The sequence below is a fragment of the Motacilla alba genome, chromosome 5, assembly GCF_015832195.1.
Source record: "Motacilla alba alba isolate MOTALB_02 chromosome 5, Motacilla_alba_V1.0_pri, whole genome shotgun sequence".
In the NCBI taxonomy this organism is placed as follows: Eukaryota; Metazoa; Chordata; class Aves; order Passeriformes; family Motacillidae; genus Motacilla; species Motacilla alba.
The window spans coordinates 26,105,711-26,128,585 of record NC_052020.1 but is presented as its reverse complement, the minus strand read 5'-3'; the positions used below and the strand labels follow the sequence as shown (position 1 = coordinate 26,128,585).

Genomic DNA, 22,875 nt, shown 5'->3' with positions numbered 1-22,875 from the left:
TTGCAGCTCAGAACTGTTGCAAGTCAACAAAGGTCTCTTATTTGCCCCCATACCTCCTCCACCTTAAGAGTGTTTTGGCAATCTGAGGCTGTGGTGCGAGAGAAAATACAATTTAAATTACCTCACAAATGAAATTGCATTTGCGGTAGGTTAAGTCACTTCATCTACAGGACTAGTTATTTGCTAGGTATTTGTTACCAATACTTAACTAGAAACTTTTAAGTTATTCTACTTTGTTCCTTTATCATCCTCAAGTATACTCCCATGTAGGTCACGTTCTATCAAAGAAGAGATGGACACAGTTCATAGTCTGCATTTAGGACATGATTATGCAGGGCTCAAAACCAGAGTGTTAAGGACCACAATATCGCTCGCCTCCCAACCACACCTATTCTTTTTTTAACACTGAGATTTCTGTGAACTAAAAATAGATTAGGAACTTCCTAATAATGCATTCCTTCCTTGCATAATAGCAACTAGTTCTGCCAAGTTTTTCAAGGACAGGAAACTAAACAGACATTTCTAGAGAAAATAGTTTTAAAACACATTCAGTTATAAAAGTATGTATTTTTTGTGCACAATATATCGTTTAACAATCAAAAGCAGAAACTGTAAACCTTCATTCTTAATAGCATTTAGACATACAAAGATGTACAGGTGTTGATTTCATACCATAGATATGGAAATTAAGAATCTATTCTATAGACAACAGTAAGACATCCAAGAAGCAAACTCTTTTTGACTAACATAAAGGCACCAACTCCCTCACAGATTTGGCTCTTGCTGCATCAGAAAGTAGCATTGATACTCAGATAATACTCAAGAGTCTCAGAAATTTTCTTGTGTGGTATTCACTGCAATATTACAGTTTTGATATACCAATCACAGCATTTTATCAGCCAACATGCTCATTTATTGGTAGAGATTAGGCAAGTCAAGGACAAGAACTTGCAACGGCAAGGGAGAAAAGCATTCCGATGTTTGGAATGTCCAAATGCTACAGAGCAGGCTTGCACTGTGTAAGCAGAATAAGTGAACCACTTTAGTCTTCTGTTCCAGGAGACAATCATAGTTAAATAACATATACTTTTGCTTTCACAGCTAGCAGCAAATATTCCTTAAGTTAATCTGAAGTTTTTAGGAAGGAAAAAAGGGCATACAAAAAGTCTCTATGCAGGTGTCTGTTCAAAGTTTATTATGCAACGTTCTTAAAAGTACTTCTTTGCTACTTGCATTTTTAAGCACATTATCTTACTTTACTGACTGGGTAGCTAGTAAGCTTTTGAAATTCATTAGCATTCCAACAATTACCGGAAGCTAAAGAGGAGCCAACCCACACTACTCAAGTATCTAGTCCCCTGAAAAATGACTTTACCATATTAACATAAGGCAAACTGCCACTGGCCTATTTTCACATGCAGCTGCCCCATCCTTTGGTCGGTTGTTTGGGGTTTTTTTTGTTTGGTGGGTTGTTGTGGGTTTTTGTGCGTGTGGTTGTTGGTTTTGGTTCTTTTTTCTTTAAACATCAAGTTGTCCTGGGACCCAGCTGAAAACATACTGGTAACACTGACTATTTCTACTAAAAAGAAAATAGAACACTTAACAAACATTGTCCTGCATTTTGGTGGATTAGTGTAATCTCTGACTCTGGGATTCAAGATTAGTGGCCACAGGGCATTTGTGGACTGTCCTTCAAAAAAGCACCCCATAATGCTATTAAGTTTAATTATTCTTCAATCAATTTGGTATGAGGATTTTTGCCATCCAATACTGAGTATCACAGGTTAGTCCAAAGCATTATTTTCAACTTTAAAACAGGCATAATATATTGCTGGGTGGAGTTAAAATAATCTAAGTCACTTAGAATTTAATTATTATTAAGATTTCAAGAAAATCTTTTTATATTACAGCAAAACCAAACTATTTTTTCTTCACAGGAGAGTGGTTTACGTCACCTGGTCAGAAACTCCTCTATTCTGTAACAGAGTAAGAACATTTTATTTGCAAGCAACTTGGATATACATATTTCCAATTGCCACTCCCAATGTCTGCAATAATAAACCAGTCAGGAATCTATTTAGAACTAGTTTATTTAGAACTAGCATACAGTTCATGAATAGCTACTGCTTCCTCCAGACTTGTGACAAAGAAGTTTCACAATAAACTTCTCTGGTTTTGGTAGGTTTTAAAAGCACCCCCAAAGTCACCACTGAGAGCAAACTCTGCACCAGATCTCAATCATTACTTTGCACTGGAGAAAGGCATAAACTGAACTCCAGTGAAAACTAGCCAAAAGAGAGTAAGATATGGGATGCAAGCAAACTGCATGCTTTTCTACTCAGTTTCTTCCAGTTCAGGTGCCTCATTCAAACACTTCAAAGTTAGCTTTTAGGTGAGAGATGTAAAATTTTCCATCAAATAAATACCTTAGGGAGATAGTTTTATCTTCTACTTGTGTGCATGGGGCTTAGATCAGATATGTATATACACACAACAAATATTATCACAACAGTGCAGCATGATTAGTCATGGCCTCCAAACTGATGTCAATTTACAGTAAAGAAATGGAAACCTGTATATCCCTCTGGCTACCATTACCTTAAAGTTCATGTGGTTAGGAAGTGTTTTAAAGCCCTCAACCCACAATGTGGAAGTAATGGGCCTCTTCAATTCTGTGATCCGCAAATTCAACTCCAAACCAATCATGTGGTTTGGATTGTAAAACTATGGTTAGATGCTAGAGATACAAATCAAACAACATTCACCGAGTCCCTATTTTAGTGAAGACACTCAACTTATGAGGTATTTCAAGCAGTGCAAAGTGCCCTCTCCAACTTTCCACAACTGTGAATCCAGGTTACCCTGCTTGTTCAACTTAAATAAAGGAATTTCTGGTGCAGGGGAAAAATAAAATAGAAACTGGGAGGAATCAAACATGCAAGAAGATTCTCAAAGCCCTAACACTTTTAGCCCTGAGCAGTTTAAAGAAAGTGAAGGCAGATGAGTAGAAGGAAGTTGGCTGCTTTCTTGGAGTCAAGGCCATGTTTACATGAAGCAATAAAAGAAAACTAATCCCTACAGAAGGGGTACTGCTTCATTTGTCCCAACCCCTCTTATTTCGGAATAGAAGTTTCACAGATCCATGAATATGGTGGCTTGCAGCTGGAGAGGCTGTCATTGAACAATGACAGCAGGCTTTAATTTTCAATTAGTTTCTTGGCTCTGATGTTCGCTTGCTCGATGCGGTCCCTGTTTGTATCGGCCTGAAAGAGAGAAATTCACAGGTCATTTGCAGGCTCGATGCAAAACAATTTAAAAATTCAAACTGACATGAACTGCTGAATCGCAAGGTATCATCATTGTGGTAGAGAGAAGGGGAGCAATCTCTGTACGCTGGAAGTAATTTTTTTTTCCCTAGAGAGCACACGCTGTCAATTTTGGCAGAAACAACCAAGAGAAAAAGGTTTTACTCTTTAGCTGACTTTCAAAACAGAGCAGCTTGCTTCAGCTGGTCCGGAAGCATGTTAACAAAACAAGGGAATAAAAATGCTCTCCCACTGTTTAGATATCTTATCAACCTCCACAGAGCAATAGGTTACTCTGAACTAGAAGTAATAGTCAAAACTGGGTCTATGGACATGAAGTCAGATTTATTTTGCTTGGTGCAAATCCATAGTTTTCATTCACATCCCCTCCAATGTACTAGTGCTGTAACAATATGGTATTTTAAGAACAAGCTTTAGATTTTATTATTGTTTAATGCATCAAAAATCAGTTCACAGTATCTAGGTTGAAAAAGTGTCAAAATATAGTTTTATTGAAAGGTATGATAAGGAGTTTATAAGTAATTCCCCAATTATGCAGTGTGCTGTGGGGAACATGCAGGAAGTGTAATACACACAAAACCAGCCTCTGCCCTCACTGTGAGTGCAACTCCTAAGAAGCTCAACGTGTGCCAAGTATTAGCACAGGTTGATGTGCCAAGTACTAGCCATTGCACACTTTTGTCTTGAAATGGGCTGGGTAGAGCACACTTGCAGTTCAAGTCCTTCCCTCCCATTCCCTCCTTCCTGCCTTTGGGGTCAAGGGGAGGGGAGGAACAAAAACCTACTATGGAAAAGGGATACTCTAATCTGTTAGCAACACTTTGAAAACACTAATCTAGTTACTAGATCTAAGAAAAACCCAGTAATGTAAGTCTCATTATGGGTTTCTTCAGACTAGGAGTCCTGCATAATACTACCAAAAGTCACCCTGTCAAGCCTATTTCCCAGGTGAGTCAGAATTCTTAAAAAAAAATAGAAATATCAATTCTATTCTGAAGTTAAACTCTTTGTTTCTTTACATGATACTGTTGTTTGGAGACTTACAGACAACATTTGGTTTGGTTTCCATACTGTTCACTACATTTAAGAAGTTATCAGCATAGAAGGATTAATTTAAATATCCTGAGACAAGTTGCCAGTCTCAAAGCCAGGAATTGCACTTTCATTTTTATTCTGGTCTGCAAAGCAATTCTAACTTGTATACACCATATTTTAATAATTGGTAAGACTTGATTAGCAAGATTTATTCAAATCACAAAACCAAAAGAGCATCAGGCCAAAACAGATGCTTGAATCTACTAGAAACACTATAACTAAAACCATTAATTCCCACTTGCAGTTTATTTGACCAGGCAGTTTTCAATCTGCTTTATAAGTTTTAAGAATTTCACACCTCATTTTAAACCCCAAGAAATTTTCTAGTAAATTTTCTAGTGTACTTCAAACTGTCTGACTTCTTTAACATGGTAATCAGATGTGCAGTTTCAGGGAGCAGTTAAGGCATCCTCCATTTAATCATGTTGATTTGCCTTATCAAAAAGGAAGTTACTATAACTACATGTGCAGACCATTATCCCATGCACCTACAAACTCCATTATTCCAAAGTCTCCCCAGGTCCAATATTAATTCATCCACAAGAATTAGGGCAATGAATAACTTTTGTTCTACTTGACATTCATTATAGTGACTTTCTAGGAATTCCAGAAGAGCCTTGATATTGTTAAAAATACCTATTCCCTACCACAAGAAAAAAAAAATTTCCTGCGAGCAACAATCCCCCAGGTATACCTCCAGTAAATGTTTGTACTTTTGATCCCACAAAGTTTATTAGTTTTCAGAGTAAGTAATCTGTGCTGCATATTTAGGTTTCCTGGCACTCAAGTATTTGAATTTTAAGCTATATACCCTATATGTATCAAGGTGTATCTCTTGTTCAAATCACTGCAACCCAGAGGGTGGCATAACCTTACCACATATTTGCTACAAATACAGTGAGCACATTCCCAACAACCTCTGAGTTACAACCTCTGAACTGAGAGCAGAGAACACCTTTGACATTTACCTTTATATTTATCCGGTCTATTTGCTTATTCTGGGCGTCAATCTCATTGCCCATATCCAAAGCCATGTTTTTCAAATTCCCAAGAATGTTTCCAACTTGAGCAAGATTTTCATCCATTTCATCTTCTCTGGCATCATTGGTTATCCTGTTCAAATAATTAAGACAATGTTTCAAGAATCAAGAACTGGCTTTTATGTAGCATAGATTTACTCTAGTAAAACTTGACTGTTTGTTGCACTATGCATTCAAACTGAGGTATGTCTTTCCCCTTTTAAAACTCCCTGTATTTCAAGCAAGCATTCACCAAAAAAAAGAGTGCTAAGCTAGCCACTACTACAAAAACAGCCTTAAAAATTAAAATAGTTACCTGAAGTTTAAGATGTGAGTTTCTCTCAAAGATACTTTATGACAGTAGCAGACCTTGATATTTTTAACAGTCCCCTCAATAACCAAGTACTAAGAACTTATAGTTCTCACATCCAGAAACAGACTGACCATACCACCACTACATAAAAAAACGTGTAGATGAGCAGTGCAATACTGAAGGTGTAGGTGACTGCCATCTCCTCTCCAAGACACAACAATTCCTCCAAACAACAGTAAAACCTTCTATTTAGCAACTTCACCTAAAATGCATCTGAAAGAAGCTGACAACTAGTAACAGGATTTGTGCATTTGAGATTGAGGAATATGAACTAGCAAACCTTGTAATATATCCACCACTTGGTCCTCCAGAAGTCTGAGGCTGCCGCTGATTTATACTTCTTGGTTGCATGGATATCACCTGATCTGCTGAGTTCTCTGTTCCATCTCCCCAGGTTGCTCTGTATGCTTTGCTAGCCTCAAAGTTCTTTGTCCTACTCCATAAAAATAAAAAATCTGAACCACAACATCAGAAATATGGCTTCCTGACTGAAATTCAGTATTAATCTAGAATTTTCAGAAACATTTATCTTGTGCCCAAAAGAGATCAAATTTTGTACAGATAAAACTTTGTCTATATAACACAAGTTCTTATATCTTGATAGTACAAGCACAACTGAGTTACTCTAAGGACAGTGATTACTTTGGTCTTAAGCTTTAATAAAAGAACAGTGATGTGATTAAAGCAATACTTTATCAGAGGACAGAAGCTTCTGACAGTCACAGGAAAGCTTAGCCTGTCATAAAATAGAGCTGCACTTGTAACAGGAATTAATCTAGAGACAAGATTAGTTACCTTTCAGAAGAAATGAGGACAAATGCAAAACCTCCCTCAAATAAATACCTATACTATGCAAGAAAACCATTAATTGCTACTATTTTTTTAATCAAACATTAAAAAATTACTTGGTAACAGAAGTTAATGTTTCTCATGTTAACTTTGATTATGAACTAACAGTAATCATGTTTAAGTAGTTCTTTCATTCTGCAATTCAACTGTACTAACTCCATTAAATCAATAAGCCAACTTGCCATTATACATTTTCCATGTAAATCATAGGAGAAAAAAAATAAAGAAAGCACACTGACACAAAGCAGTCTCAAGAATCACAGAGCCACAAAAGCTGGCGAAGGAGGAGAAGAAAACCTAGCAAAATAAACTTATCTAAATTGAGGTCTGTTCTCATGAATCCTGAAGAATGTATTTTGAGAATATTCTCATGTTCACCTTGTTTTGTGGCATTTTCAGGTTTAAGATAGACAATCTAGACACTGCCATTTTTCTGCTTCTTGCAACACCTGTGAAAGGAAATCTGTAGTGTCTCAATACACCTAACTTTGCAATCACAGGCAATTTCTAGAGATATGGTGCCTTTCAGTAACCTGCTCATTACACATTTGAAGAGTTGTGAAATTAGCTGTAATGAACAAATATTCCTACTCATTCTACTGGTGTTTATGTATTCAGTATGGGAAATTACATCTCATAGGTCAGATCCTACAAGAAGTAATCTACAATGAATATATTGAGGGGAAAAAACAGAATAATTTCTCCATTCATAATGGAAATATTGCACCCAACAAAACCCTGAAGAACCCTAAACTAGTAAATTCTAGCTCCTTGTACGTACACAGGCCTAAAGATCTCTACGTTTACTGCAACTAGATTGAGCACTATATTTTAATCTCATTTATACTAAAGCCATAACTGGAAGAGATATTTGTATGATTTGCTTCTAAAGGAGCAAAGTCTTAGGTGCTAGAGGCAACTGTGAGGACTTTGTTAACAAAAAACAAGTGACCTGAGGACTAGTTGCACCTGTGAAGTAGACAGCCAGAAAAGGAATTACTGTTCAAAGTAAGAACAGTTAAGAAGAAAATTTCTCACCACCTGCTTTTAAGAGCTGTTTTCAAATTACTATACATTCACATTTCTCAAGTTTCATTTCTGCAAAACTAAGGCAATTTACACAACCTATAAAACCAGCAATGGCTCAAGCAGTTGCTCACCATTTCCACAGCTGATGATACCCTCTGTAGTAATGGACGTTTTCTATTCACATCAGTATTACAAAACATCACAATCACAAGGAGAACCACATGCAGACAGACATCATGCACATGCAAGCACAAATGCATTAGAAACATCACTTCAGACAGCTGGTTAAATATGCATCTGCACTACTAACACTGACCTTGTCCTAAAATCCACTTTCACCAGTTTAAGTGAATACAGCTTCTTATCCTAGTCTTCATTTTTAGAAAGCAAGCATCAATGTTAGGAGAGAATGAAGAAGAAAGTAGTAAAGATCAACAAAAAGGTAAATTGTTAATAGTACATAGATTGTATAACAGAACTGCCAGTATTTTTTGTTTTCACAAAGCTTTTATAAATAATCTAAACCTAGGAGAAATTTAAAAAAACCCCAATAACTCAGCAAGTGTTCTGATTTAGCTTATATAGCTTTATGCTTTTATGAAAAATATGAAAAGCTGTGGAGATAACTGGTTGACAAATAAATCTGACATTAAAAAGGGGGTTGGTGTACCAGAAGATCTATGAAAGACACTCTCTCTTCTTTGCTACCCTCTACTTACCCATTTTTTTTCTATACATTACTGTCCAGTTTGGTACACAACTGTTCTTGTTATCTGTGTACTTGGAGTGCCACAAGAGTTCACAAATTCTGAGCTTGCTCAGTGTCAATAAGCTGCTTAGCTTCAGTGAAATAAGACTATCAACTACAGAAAACAAAGACTGAGTGTGTCAAAATGCTCAAAGTCCACCAGCTTGAGCCAACCAATATAGAGCAGCAAGCACATCTATCCAGAAGTCAGGACATTGCACTTTCAAGGGACTAGAGCACTAAGACTTTCAGCCTTAGAAGTCACATTCATATCTATCCTAAATGACCCTTAAAGTACTGTTCTCTTCGTTAAGCAGACTCAGCTACTCCAAGGAATTTTTGCCTCAACTTCTGAAATGATAATTGATTTTGCTCATGCTAAAGAGCAAAAACCAAGAAATGCACACACTATTCAATTCAGTCACCATACTCAATTTATGCCTCCTTCATTTGGAAGGGCTATGATCACATCCAATTAACAAAACAACTTGGTACTTTACTACTTAAAGCTAAAGCTAGGACACCATCAAAAATAATTCTGACATTATTCAGGTTGTTTACTTGTTTAAAAGTACAAATCAAATGTCATACTAAAGATTAGATTACTCAACTGACTTAGATATAGCAGCCGTAACACTGATGTTATAAAAGTAATGTGAAGCAGGTCTGCAAAAATTTATGTAGTCACTAGTGAAAAGATTAAAGCTTTAACACCAGTGTCTGCTCTGTTCTCCTACTCTCACCCTCCCTAAAGCATAAGTTGTCTTGCTTTTAAAATTAGTACAAAAGTATTGTTGTGAAAAAAATATTTTTGGAAGCAAATTTCTAACAGACAGGCACTTACATATAGCTATTTGCAGTCCAGTTTGGTGCATGGATATAATCTTCATGGATATTGATAGGCTTCTACTAAACAGAAGCCTTAAAGAGATTAGGACACAACTGTGCAGGATGCTATATAGCAGCTATATTTACAGTAAAAGGGGCACAATGTATGGTTAGATACAAGCAAGCTTCAGTTACTCTCATACAATTTTAAAAGGATGCAGCTCTACAAACCAAAACGATCAACTTTGGTAGAGATTCAGCATTTTTTAATTAAACTCTTTTATTAGTTAATATTTCCTGATACAACAGATATTGGGAATATCCCAGAACTCTAGGTCCAAGAAACAATATAACTGACCTGTTACAAGGACAGACACAGAGCCCACAACATTTGTTGAGCTCTGTCAGTGTCTTCTCAGCTTCTCTCATGTCCTTGTTTATCTGGTCCATGCCTTCTTCTATACGATTTAGTTGTTCTAGAAGAGAAACAAGAAACAGACTAAACATGGACTGGGAGAAGTGGGTAAAATTACCATTTCTTTATAGCAGGAACAAGTTTCAGTTCTATCTTTATATGAAGACTATTGACTCTTATTTCCTGCCTTCTAGGATTTTTTTTATTTTTTAAGAAAGATATTCAGTGGAGGTTTTGGTTACTACTTTGCAAATATCTTCCCCATCCTTAGAGCAGCATTTCTGTTGCTACTTTTAGAATAAATACAGCTAGTTACATTCATGCCATAGTGGAAGAAAGCAGCTTCTGTAGCAGAGCTGTATTACATTGTAACTATCATTAGCTCTCAACTACTTTAAAATATATTTTAAATACTACAAACACATAGGAATAACCAACTAGGAAATCTAATTTTCACCTAAATAATCTTTAATAATAAGCCTTTAGTTTTAGCAAAAACTCTTTAATGATAGTTCTTTTCTTACATTCATTACATTCTAATATTATTTTTAGCGTTAGAGAAGAACTTACCTCCTTGTTCATCCAGCATGGTAATAGTTTTGATGCCAACATCCTGGGACTGCAGAAAGAAATTTAGTTGCAGATATAAAATGAGACTGCAGTGCAAAATCAGAAGGTCTGGATAGTAAATTTGATAGTCCAACCAAGATTATAATAAAATACTGTACTTAAAATAACTCCTGTAGTAAAGCTATTAGAAGTCTCAAATTACAACGTTAGGCTGATAAGCACCTTACCTGTTACACTGTCTCAATTAGTGGGGTTTTTATGGCATTTTTGTGAGGTTTTTCTTACATTACAACAAGATTATAAAGTTTATTGTAATACTCAGATTGAACTGTGACAACATCTAGCTAGAGAAGCAAACCTAGCTGTGCTTCATTTTGAGAACTAGCATTTGGTTCATTCATCCCTACATCCTTCAAAAGGGCTTACAAGGCCTTTAGTCCTGGGAGCCAGAATGAAAGCAAGCAAAACAAAGCCTACAAAATAATTTCAAATAATTTAGTAGTTGGGAATATACTACAGCAGAGTTCTTTGCTGGCTCAGAGCCTTGGATCTAGCATGCAAGTTGCACCCATGGTTTACTGTAAATTAGCAGCATAGAATGAATCAGCAAACTATGATACCAAGAGAAATTAAGTTGGCTCATGACATGTACTTAATACTTGTGTGTCAAGTATTCATCAGGCTACAGTGATTCAAGTGCCTCACAGATAACAGCTGCATCTTCAGCAAGCTAGAACTGTGCAGAGGAGTAGATTCCTCATACAACTTCACTTTGATAAACCCAAAATACAGATTTGTTTCAAATCATGTAAAAAGGATGCTAAGAATTTCCTTATCAGTTAAAACTGACAAACAGATGGCAAGATGTATGTAGAATTACTTGTTTGAACCAAGAGCACTCGTACTCTGCTACCCCACCCAGCTGTCCTCAGCAGTGAAACATTTCTACACTGTTCACAAAGTGAGCTGAAATACAGATGAAAGATGTTATGAAAAGCAAATCTTGCAGCAGCCAAAGACATAACTGACCATCAGAAGATTTTGTACAACTAATCTGTAGCATTTGGAGATCAGATCCTTTTACCTAAAACAAGTAAAAAGGATATTGATTCTTCTGTAATCTGACAGAATGTGAAAATCATGCAGGTTATGTCATTCTAATGTTACCACTGAATTAAAGCAGCAAATGAAATGTGTATGTCCTGAGAAAGGCAAAAAACTGTTTAAAGTTACAGTTAGCATGACGCTTTTTATACTTAATAAATCCAGAAAATTCAAAAGCTTTTTCTTACCTCGATGGCCAAGCCAAGAATCCTCCTTGTACTTTCCAAAGACTAGAAAGAGAATTTTAAAATGAGTGCATTAATTACTTACACATCAGTGTCTGAAAGTCTTCTCTGCCAGTTCTTTGTAGTAAGACAATAGTATACACCTTGTACACCAATAGTTCATCACCTTGTCTATATTTAATACATGCTACAACATGCTCATATTGGCAGCACATGAGTTTTTCTTCATTTTTAGTCCTTGCTATTATTTTTCTCATCCCATTGGAAAGTCTTAAAAAAGATGAAATATTCAAATGAATTTTAGTTAAATAAGAAAGCCATGAAATACCAATACAATTAACAATGCTGTGGGTAACCAAATTCTATCATATCAGTAATCAGGACTGGTTGATCAGTACTCAGTTAATTTAGTGACTTTAAAATTTAGAAGTTAAAATTCATTCCTATTACTAGGAGTCATTTTCACTCCAGTATTCACCAACTAAAGTGAAAACTTAAAACATTCAGTTATAACCTTGCAGAACCATTCTCCTGTTTTGTCTTTGTTTTTAAAAGATATTCTAATCTTGTCAGGCAAATACTGTAATCCCAGATGTCTTCCTATAATATTTACCTCATCAGTGACCTGGTTGGCCCTCAGCTGAATTTCTTCAGGTGATAGCTCATCCATGATGAGGAAATACTACTTGTAAGTAATCACGTTAAAGACAACCTTCCCCCTGTAATAACAGATACCAAGTAAGCATCAGAATTATCCTTTCATCAGTATTTTGAGTTGAAAGTAGAAGATAGTTCAAAGAATGAGAGCCTATGCATTTCATTCTGCATAGTAAAACATCTCATGAGGACTAGAAGACACTAAAATAATTATTCAGCTGATAGGACCTAACTGAGGAGGTAAAAGAAATGCAGGAACAATCAGTATGTGAAGCAGTCTTTTTCCCCAAGATTTGTCTTCCTAAACATTTATGAAAAAATTCTATGGTTAGTAAGGTAAAAACCAGGAAGAAAGGTCTTAAAATAATAAACTTCTCCATGCTGGAAAAACACATTAGTTTGCCCAGTAATCTAGAAATAAATTTAAGACATTTAAGTTGTGAGTATAAACTTTAGGAGTATAAACTTTAGGTGTTCTTTGCATTTCCATTGAAGAATTCAAATAATCAGAAAAAGGGGAAACATTTTCACAGATGAAATACCACCTAAAATGATCCCAAGTAAGACTCTAGAAACAGTTGTTATTGTATCGTGAATTCCTCAAACGTAAAAGGCTCTACAAAGGTTTTAACTGGTATGTCTGAAACTGTAGCAAAGGTTTGCTAATCTACCTTTCTCATATTAAGCACAGGGTCATACTGAAGTCCCAAAACACCATGATTTATCTTGTACTAAAAACAGAAGATACTTATTTTGCCTAAAATAAAAGATCAATTAGCAATCCCATCAATAAGTGTACTCCTAACAGAGATAGGTTTTTCAGAGCTAAGAATTTGCATTTTTGTTGGAAGAATGGTAATAAAGCCATCATTCCTAGCAATGGGAAAACAGAGCTCACAGGCTACACAATAATTTAATGAGATAGCACATAAGCTGAGAAATAAGAGGATATTTTCCCAAAAAAAAATTTCCCCCTTAATTTTAAACTAATCCTTGATCTTTCACATGAGTAGCTTGCAATTAATTCATGTCACTCATGGATATAATTCCAAACATCCTGCTTGACTTGACTAATTTTCCCCTACAAGATCAGTATTTTAGAATATACAACGTAAGTAATTGCTCCTAGGAGGGAAAATTTATGCAGATTTGCCCAGCTGTTACTCTACAGCTCTTCACAAAAAGTGTGCATAACTCAGATGGTGAACTGAAATCAAGATACCTAAATCCCTTACAGTTGAAGTACTTCAAGATTTAAAGAATATTTCAGCAGGTCTGGTCATCAGCACCTAGCATAGCCTGAGACTATGGCTCTGGGAGATTTCTCTAAAGTAGATATCAATGCAAATTAGTTTTTGCTATCATTAAAAAAACCCAAGATATTCTCACACAAGGCCTCTAAATAACTCCGTTTTCAGTAGTCCAATTTCAGTGTATAATCAGTGAATTCTCTTTTCATTCATAGGCTTAAGCTCCTTTCATAAGGTTTATCTGAGGCAGTCCCAGCTTTGAATTTGGGAACACCCTTCAAGCTGATTTGCACACCTAAGGATTAGTAAACCTGGGACAGGGAGGAAAGTACCCATTTTCACTGAATAAGATTAAGCAACATCTCTGGGCAACCTGTTTGGGTGCTCAGTCACCTGCACAGTAAAAAAAGCTTTTTCTCATATTCAGGTGGAACTTCCTGTGAATCAGTTTCTGCCCTTTGCTTCTTGTTCTGTTGCTTGGCACTACTGAGAAGAGCCTGGCTCCATGCTCTGACACCCTCCTTGAGACACTGATCGACACTGATGAATCCCCTCTCTGTTGTTTCTTCTCAAGGCTGAGCAGGCCCAGCTTCCTCGTAAGAGAGGCGCTCCAGTCTCTTAATTATCTTCCTAGTCCTTTGCTGGACCCACTCCAGAAGCTCCATGTCTCTCTTGTACTGAGGAGCTCAGAACTGTATCCAGCACTCCAGATATGCCCTCACCAGGGTGGGGCAGAGGGGCAGGATCAGCTCCCTGGACCTGCTGGCAGTGCTCTTCCTGATGAGCCCCCGGATCCCACTGGCCTTCCTGGCCACAAGGGCACTGCTGGCTCAGTTGTTGTCTACCAGAACCCCCAGGTCCCTCCTGGCAGAGCTGCTCTCCAGCAGGTTGGCCCCCAGCCTGTGCTGGTGCCTGGGGTTGTTCTTCCCAGGTGCAGGACCATGCATTTGCCTTTGCTGGATTTCAGACAGCTCTTCCCTGCCCATCTCTCCAGCCTGTTGAGGTCCTTCTCAAGGGCTGCACAGCCCTCTGGGGTATCAGCCACTCCTCCCAGCTTCTGTGTCATCAGCAAACCAGTTCCAGCAGCTGACAGACAGGCTTTGTGTTCCTCTAGCTTGCTCACATCTTCCTGAGTAGTTCCACTGCCAGCCAGCAAGTTCTGTAGAAATGCACAGCATTCCACTCACTTTTGCCCTAAATTAATAGTATTTTGTCTTGAAACTGTTTATAAATTGACCTAACAATGAAAAAATCCAGCTTCAAGATGTGGAGGAAAAACCCTTCCAACACAGCAGACACAGAGGGAAAAAAAATCCAGGATTTTTCAAAGCTGAGTTATGCATGTGCTTATCTTTTGATGCTTATATTTGGACATCTGTAGTGCTTTGTCTCTTGTGACATGAAACCATAATTTAAAGTGATGGCTCATATAATTGTGAGGATAAATTATCTGTGTGAGTAAGCAAAGTAAAACCATTCAGAACACTGGGTTAAGAGATACGTTCTACGTATCATAGAAAAAGGGTTCAGCTATTTGCTGAGCTTTTATGATAATTTGAGGTCTTATGTCACTGAAAAGTGAGAGAACACTTCTTTCTTTCTCTAGACTTCCCAGCAAGCTTATCTGCCTTCAATTTTCAGACATTGCCATTAGAGTATGTAAAACAAGACATATTAAGATTTGCTTATTAAGACAGGCATAAGAAAGCATGCTCTTTGAATTAGTTTGATTATAATGCCTGTTTAAAGTTGAATTTCCAAGCCTAATGCATTAGACTCCAAAAACCTATCGTTTTTTCCCTGTTAGTTTGCAGCATTGCTTTTGTAAGTACAGACACAACCTACATGGTAGCTCTGCAGAGGCAATTAGTGTCATAAGGTAGAACAGAAAAACACATTCTCTAGGCAATGAAAACTTCTCACCACACAGCAGTTTAAAAACATTTTAAAAAGCACACAACACTAATTTAAAACAAGCAAAGCATTTCCAAAATAGGCTGTTTCCGAAGATGTGAATACACACTCCATAGTCGCAGGCCTAATTGGAATAGCTGAACATAGCAGGTCCCTCCATGCAAGATACCTCAAAAGAAATTTTAACAGCCAAGATGAGGCCATTTATATTGAAGTAACTCAGCTGTTCCAACAGGACACAGTATACATACATACAGAAAGGATACTCGTTTACCCATATTGCTGCCTAGGAATCAGAAAACATCCTTTGAGGTATCTAGTTTGAATGTTAATGGTATATGACAAAATTATTTATAAGGCATTAAGATTACTCAATAAAGTCAAAATATACAGAGAGGAAAATCTTGATATGGCTATTATAACATTTGTTACGATAATATTTGCTAAGGAGAGCATTTATTTTAACATTGATGCTCAATGTCTATTTTCTTCACCTTCCCTCTCCTAAAATTTACAAAATCCTAGCCTCAAAATAACTAAAGTAAAAAAAAGAGAACAGCCTATGAAGATATTTTATAATCATAACAATGTTCTGCTATTTTTAATTTTCTTTCTAGACGGGCAAGCTTTAAACAAGAATCTAAAGTGCCTTAAGACAAAGCAGTACTCCTTTAAGGAAGGATGTGATGTCACCTTTGTTTACTTTCTTTTATCAGTTTTCTGCAGTATTTGCTCAGTTAAACACATTTCAGTACAACTCCCCTTCTGCCCCTTTCATAGGAAGGCCTGATACCTGCAGAGTATGCAAAACTAAACTTACTACAAAAATGTATTTTCTTGAGGTAACTGGGCTCATTAAACTTTTCTACTCGGAAACAGATTACAACACATTCATTACCTTAACTATCACTGCCTTATAAGAAGGAAGATTTATTGAGAAACCAGAGCAGCAAGGAAATAAATGCATGGCCAGCAAACTTTTACTGCCATGCTTTATTTGGGAGATTGTACAAGATACAAAGAGTTCTTTGAAATTCCAATTGCAACCTAAAGCTTTACATCTCTTCACAAGACTACTCATGGGCTAAGCCATCCTGTAAGTTCATCACTATAATACATATCATAACTATGACATTGCTACCCAAGCCAGTTGAGGATGGATTAAGCTTAAGTTGCTTCTATCTCCTGGACAAGAAGAAACAAACTTACATCTCGACAGCTTTTTTTTCCACTTACTATCCATTTAGTCATGGCTCCAAAAACCCTGAAAAACTTTTAATTCACTCTCCTATGTGAAGTTGTTAGGTTGGAGAGGACTGAAAGACAAAGCAGAGGTTATTGCAAAATAATGAGGGACACAAGAAGCACATTTGGGGTGATTTTATCATGGTCCATTCAAAGCATCACTGGCTTAGAGATCTTGATTTTGTTAATCAACACTGACAGAGCAGCTGAAGCATTTTAGTGGGTTCTTTGTCTAACTTGAAAAAGCTGGAAGGTGACAGACTGATGTGAGCTATGGCTAGGTCTCTATTAGCAGGAGGGTGATCCCATGAGACTATAGTGCAAATTTTTGCTTGGGAAAAGCACTGCCCACACTGCCACATTTGCGGTAGATCAGTCCCAAGCACTGAGTTCTGTCCCCAGCTACTGAACTGGGAGCTAACATCTGCCAAGGCAGAACTTTCATCATGTGAGAGGACCAAATTCAGTGTTAGGAACACCCTTGGTGACCTGTCCGATCATGTCCCCAGGTTTAAGTACCCACTTGTGATCGGAAAGCTATGGAAGTATCACTTGATCCAACAGCAGTTCACTGGCTGCTTTCCTGACAACAGGCACATTAAAAACTTTGGGGGAAGGGGGGGAGTGGTAATAAAGCGTTTGAATGGAAAGACCCTCGAGATTTAAAGCATTGCTATATGCAGCCAGCAACAACATAATCATCTCTGCCACTCACCTTCCCAGAGCACTGTAAAAAATTAACATGAAATCTTCTTTTGTTGTCTCTCTTATTGGCCTAAAATACTCCACTGCACCTTCAAGGGTTTTTCTTGCAAGTGTTTTCATTTTCATTCCGAATTATTTGCCAACTGGAAGCCAGCTATTTATACCAACACACGCAGCTTCCAATGCAAATAGGTTTCAAAAGCCATTACAACAGTGACTTTGTGCAGCATTTTAAAGGTTTTTTTCAATACCAATAATCTTCTGGGATTTATAAGACACTTCCAAGGTAATGAAAGCTATAGTAGGCAAGTTACATGACCTAAACATGCTCTTCTTCAGCACTTAGCTGAAAAGCAATTCTAACACTTATTGTCTCTAGGAATAAAGAAAACTTAATTCCTTGCTTTATGACAATCACAGCACATTAAGGCTGTGCTGTCCAAATAACTCAAAACCCTTACTGATCTTTATGAATTTAAATTAACTGCAGGGTACCACAAGGCCTGATAAAGTGCTTGTTCAACTCCAATTACACTATTCTCATCTGGACAGGGAGAGGCTGACAAAAGCAACAAGTTTCCTAAAGCCAGACAGGTCTACTTGCACCAGATCAATATTGGTTTGATTGCTGGCACTTTCACAAACCCACCCTGAATAAGATTTTTGTTCTGCATCTCTGGCTGACAAGCAGTAGTTTTGTACCTCTGACAGGCTGAATGCCTTTCAGAATTTTGAATGCAATTTAGAAACTGATATATCCATTACATTTGCTATATATCATAAACTACTTCCTTACCATCTGAAGGTCCTCTATTTGCAAATATCCCTTTTCCTGTGAAGTTATGCTTTTAATCAATATCACAAACTTCTCTTCCTCCATCACTGGTAACTTGTAAAGTGAGGGGGAGAAGGAAATAGCCTATCCAGTGCATCTACAAATACAATTGAGAAATATAGCCAGCCTAGGCCTTCTTACCACAAAGATAGGAACTAGCTGGTGATACAGCCTGGCTATTGCAGCAACTGACAGCATCTCATGAGCTGTATTTTTAGCTGTCAGTGAATTGGTACAGCCTCAGGTGATTGCAGATGCTCTCAGTTCCTTCTCTTGTAAAGGGAGCTGTTGCCTTTGATGGAAAAATTAATGAAACAATATTCTTAGATATGTGAATGTTAAGTATGAATTTCCTGTGCCTGCTTACAAAGATCAAAATTAGACAGCTTTGTGTTTAGTGATGGAGGTTTTTTTTTTCTCAAATTCTTCATATCACTAATACAGAAAAGTTGTTTTTTTAAAACCCTTCCTTAACACAAACAGCTATCCTACTTGCTAGTTAGCTGAAATTCAGCCCAGCTAACGTAGGGTGGCACAAGGTATCAGCACCAGAATGTGCTCCTCCAGATGATTATGTCTACAAGATAAATTAATAAAGCATCTGTGGCCCTGGAGGAAGAGGCCAAGGCCCAGGACCAAGACACTACTCTGCATGCTTCCTGCTTTCCCTTATCAGCTTCCTGAACACACTGCACAGAGGCGATAGCACAAAGAATAGGCGCTACCAATGCCACCTCCTCTGTGCAGTGTGTTCAGTTCTACTCTCATCTCAACAACTCATTTTTGCCCCTGAAAAAGCCCCATGAAACTTCCTCCAAAGCAGATACTGGCCAATACAAATTCATAGTCCAACTTTGATCCATTTACTAAGTTACAGATTCCATTTCTCCTAAAGACACAAGCTGTGCCATATAACTGTGCCCCTACTTCAAAAACTGCAGAGCAGAGGTCGGGCATATAGACTGGCTATTAGACTGCAAGTAAGCAATAAAGGGCTCAATTAGATCAATCAAGCAAGCAATTGATATCACAAGGGGCTTTTCTTTTGTCCCTAAACACCTTCCTACATAGCTGTTCCCTCTACAGCACAGAATCACATTTGTTTATGAAGGGGAAGTAAAATCACACCCTTAGTTCTAAACACTGAGCATCTTGTACCCTTTTTCAGGGAACAAAAAAAAAAAAAAAAATTGGGCAAATAGTTAGGTTGCATAAAGACATTGCCAAAGTTCCTTTAGGTCGTTTACTTAGTGTCAAGTCATGCACTGACTTCACATTAAGTGAAACAGAAAGAGAAAAGAGGGAAAAAACCGAAAAATAAAGCTGACTCATTAGTAGCTTCCCAGAAGGACCAAGGGCATCGAGATGTACAAGTGAAAGAAGCACAAGAAGCACTTCGATTCTTATTGTTTACTACATTAACACTACAGCGTTTTACAGATTACTCTAAAGGCAGCAGGAGACAACACATAAGCTTAATAAGAAGCAACAAGAGGTGGGTTTTCTCCTGGACTCTACTAACAGCGCAATTCACGGGCTCTCACCAAGCAAATAAAAGCCACCTGGACATGGCATTGCCGCCTCCGGTAGGGGCGAGCCCACGCGGCCTCCCCGCACACGGCGCGGGCGCAGCCGCAGCTGAGGCGGGGGCCGGGAGGACCTGGGCCCGGCGCCCCGGCCGCCCCATTGCCCCGCGCAGCCGATACAGGACGGCAACGGCACCGGGCCAGGCCCGCCCCGCCCCACAGAGGCCCCGGCAGGCACAGCCCGCCCCGCACAGGGCGCTACGCGGCACGGAGGAGGACGCGGACCGGATCAGACAGCCTGCCGCCTCACTCGGGGCCCTGCAAGCTGCCAAAGCCCAACCCGTCACACACCTACCGGCACCGCCACAGCCACCGCCGCTCCCTCACGCCGGGCCGGGCCAGCCCTTTAAGCTCCCATGTCCCGCCCGTCCCCGCTGCCGAGCGCCGGCCCGCGCGCGTCACCGCCGCCCCCGGAAGCGGGGCCGAACCCGCTCCGCCCCGCTCCTCCGCCGCTCCCAATGTGGCGGCGGGAAGGAGCCGCCCCCGGCGTCCTCACACGGCAGAGGGCCGGAACACGGGCCTGTGTACACCCAGCATGGCGCCCCGCCAGGGCTGCTGCGCCTCCGTCCCTCCCCCTTGAGGTGTAGGATGTGCGGGCTGTCAGTGCCGGGTGGGGGCTACGCATGTGGTGGCCCGCGGTCCGGCCGTGCTGACTGGAGCTGCCGCAGCAAACAAGGCAGTACAGAAGTGGCCCTATTTGTATCGGTGGCGTTTTTCTCCAGTTACTACTCGCTACTAGGACGATGAGTGTCAGCCCCCTTCTGCCACCAGCGAAGAGAAGGAGGGCAGAAAGGGAAAGCTGCTCCTCGCAATCACCGACCTTATCCTTTGCAGATGAACCGCGCAGCATTTCCTGAGGTATATTCCTTCTCGGGTGTGGTAAGTTCTTCCCTGAGGCTGCTGTCGGGCTGTATCACTGGAAGCACAGCCGGTAGCTTTCACAGCATCAGGGCCTGCATCAGCTTACTTGGCTCCTAAAGCTCCTCTTGCAGTGGAACTACTGCTGTGGTCTCAGAGCCGGGTCTTGGTTTCCCTCGCCTCTCTCAGCATCTCGGGATGCTCCAAGTCCCTGTGGGCTTTGGCCTCGTGAAAGGTCCCAGTGGAGTAAGGCTTATTGTACACTGCACACCCCGCGCCCTTCTCCTTCTGCCTTAAAAATCGCCCCTGGAGCAATTTCCCTGGCGCAGCCACCCTGGTAGGCGTGATGTCCACGGCGGCTCGCTGCTGAGGTACCCGCCGTCAGCAGTGTCTGATTTGTAGAGCGGTAACACGTACCACTCTGCGTGTTTAAAGCGCTATATTTACACATAACAACAATAACGTCTATTAGCGTTATCTGTTGGTAAATGCCGCCCAGCTGACCGGTGCTGGTGCCCTCGCCATTAAGTTCGTTCGCCTGTCGCGTGTCCCCGACCGTCCTGCCGCCGCCAGGACTGCATTTCCCGGCAGGCCCCGCGGGCACGCAGGCGTGCCGTCCAGCGTGCAGCGCGGCCGCCTTCCCGCCGGCCCATTGGTGGGCTGCGCTGTGCCCCCGCCAAACGGCGCGCGCTCTTGCGGGGTGGGCCCGGTGCGGGCGCCGTGCGGGCGGCCGGTCCCGGGGCGGCGGTGGCCGGGCCTCCTCGGTGCCACAGGGGAATGGGCTGCCGGGCCGCTGCCCTGGAGAGGGGTGCGATCCGTGAGTACCGGGGCTGAACTGAGCAGAGGGCTCGGGGGCGGCGGTGGCGGCCGGGGGCGATGGGGGCTGCTCCGGCTCTGGCGGAGTGGGCGGCCTGTGGAGGGCAGCAGGGCGAGCTCGGCCGAGAGGGGCTGCGGCAGCGGGCATCTCGCCTTGGGGCGGGCATGCGCTTTGCTTTGCCTCGTGAGCATCCCCTATTGCTGTAGTGATCCCTGGACTTTGATGCCTTGCTGTAGAACAGCTCAGGGCGGAGGACTCTCTGTCCCAGGTGTGAAGCTGCCCTCCTGCCTCTTCATACTTGCCAGGAATGTTTCCGGGGGTGAGGTGTGACTGAGTGCAGAGTTGCTTAGTTGCCTTCCTCACAAATAGATGTGATAGATACCTAAAAATGTGTTGCAGTGAAAGCATGTGTGAGTTTAGTGATAAATATCTGCTAACTTAAAAGGAGTGGGACTGACAGCGTGAAACAAGTCATAATAGTATGATGAAATATGAGGTGTTTGAAAGTAATCATTCATCATTGCACACAAGGTAGTTCAAATCCAAGCTTATATTAAGAACTGCTCGGGGGTGCATATGAATGTAATTCATTAAAGTTTATGAAACATGGGATACAAGTAGCATTGATGATTAAAGTTCATGCTTTGGTGTACTTTGTTGATGGAGGTTTGGTAACAATCTTCTCAGGCAAGTATAAACCTTTTCACCTTCCCTTCTACACTTGAAGAAGTGCAGCTTTAAAGAACAGATAGGTTCTGAGGTGGTGTGTCCTGAGAGAGAAGAGAATTGAGACTTTGTGGACTTTGTTTTCAACATGAGTTTCCAGGCTTGCATGTCCTGTATCTCTGTTGCTTATTGCTGTTCTTCAGTTATTTGTTACTTCTTTCAGTTAAACCTCAATTACTGCATTTAACAAATTGGCTGTTTTGCTGAACTGACAGATCCTGGCCTAAAAAAACACCCTCAAACACTTAAGCCTTCCAAAAATTAGATTACCAGCTTTGCAGAAGTTTAGAAGCTTATTCCCATTAACACTGCAGTATTTGGGATTACTACTGCAGGCTCTAAGGGCCAATGCAATGTGTCTCTGTAACTTTTTACCTTGGAAAATAGATTTATATCCTGAAGTCTCTCCTGTTAAAAGCAACTGAATTATGTTTTGGTTTTTTTTAAAGTCCTTGCTTGACTTCAGCTGAACAGGCAGTAAAAGGCAGCTGCACTTGCACTACTTAGTGTGTTCCACTAATGACTGATTTTTGTATGCAAAGTTAGCTAAATAGGTGCTATACTCTGGCATTATCAGTTGGTTTTACCCAAATTTTATTTGCATGTAACCTAAGTCCGTTTGGTCACTGTGGTCAAACTTCATGTAGCTTCTATTCCCTATGTTCAAAAATGTCATATTTGAAGAGATGTCAGCTAAAGACCTTAATTCCTGCAGGACTGTGACTCCACTACAGAGTAACA

At 40.0% G+C, this 22,875-nt stretch overlaps 2 protein-coding genes across 7 annotated transcripts in view; one reads left to right on the top strand and one right to left on the bottom strand.

The window, feature by feature from the left end:
- Positions 1–547: 547 nt before the first annotated feature.
- On the bottom strand, positions 548–20,165 carry SNAP23 (synaptosome associated protein 23). 2 transcript variants are annotated; one of them, XM_038137002.1, is made up of 8 exons: positions 20,029–20,165; positions 12,155–12,260; positions 11,545–11,586; positions 10,253–10,301; positions 9,626–9,743; positions 6,094–6,246; positions 5,390–5,534; positions 548–3,263 (listed from the first exon to the last, which is right to left on the bottom strand). In XM_038137002.1, the coding sequence occupies exons 2-8, from the start codon at positions 12,209–12,211 to the stop codon at positions 3,198–3,200; spliced, it is 630 nt and encodes a 209-aa protein (XP_037992930.1). In that variant the 5' UTR covers positions 12,212–12,260; positions 20,029–20,165; the 3' UTR covers positions 548–3,197. The 2 variants fall into 2 exon arrangements, with proteins under 2 accessions (XP_037992930.1, XP_037992931.1); XM_038137003.1 differs by having other exon boundaries at positions 20,025–20,158.
- Positions 20,166–20,446: 281 nt separating this feature from the next.
- The window catches only part of ZNF106 (zinc finger protein 106), a 40,148-nt gene continuing 37,719 nt past the window's right edge, over positions 20,447–22,875 (top strand). For 3 of the 5 annotated variants that reach the window (XM_038136997.1, XM_038136996.1, XM_038136993.1), the window contains exon 1: positions 21,271–21,408. The gene's annotated coding sequence lies outside the window, so the exon portion shown is untranslated. Of the gene's footprint in view, positions 20,613–21,270; positions 21,409–22,875 lie in introns of those variants that run through there. The other 2 variants (XM_038136994.1, XM_038136995.1) reach the window with 2 other exon arrangements.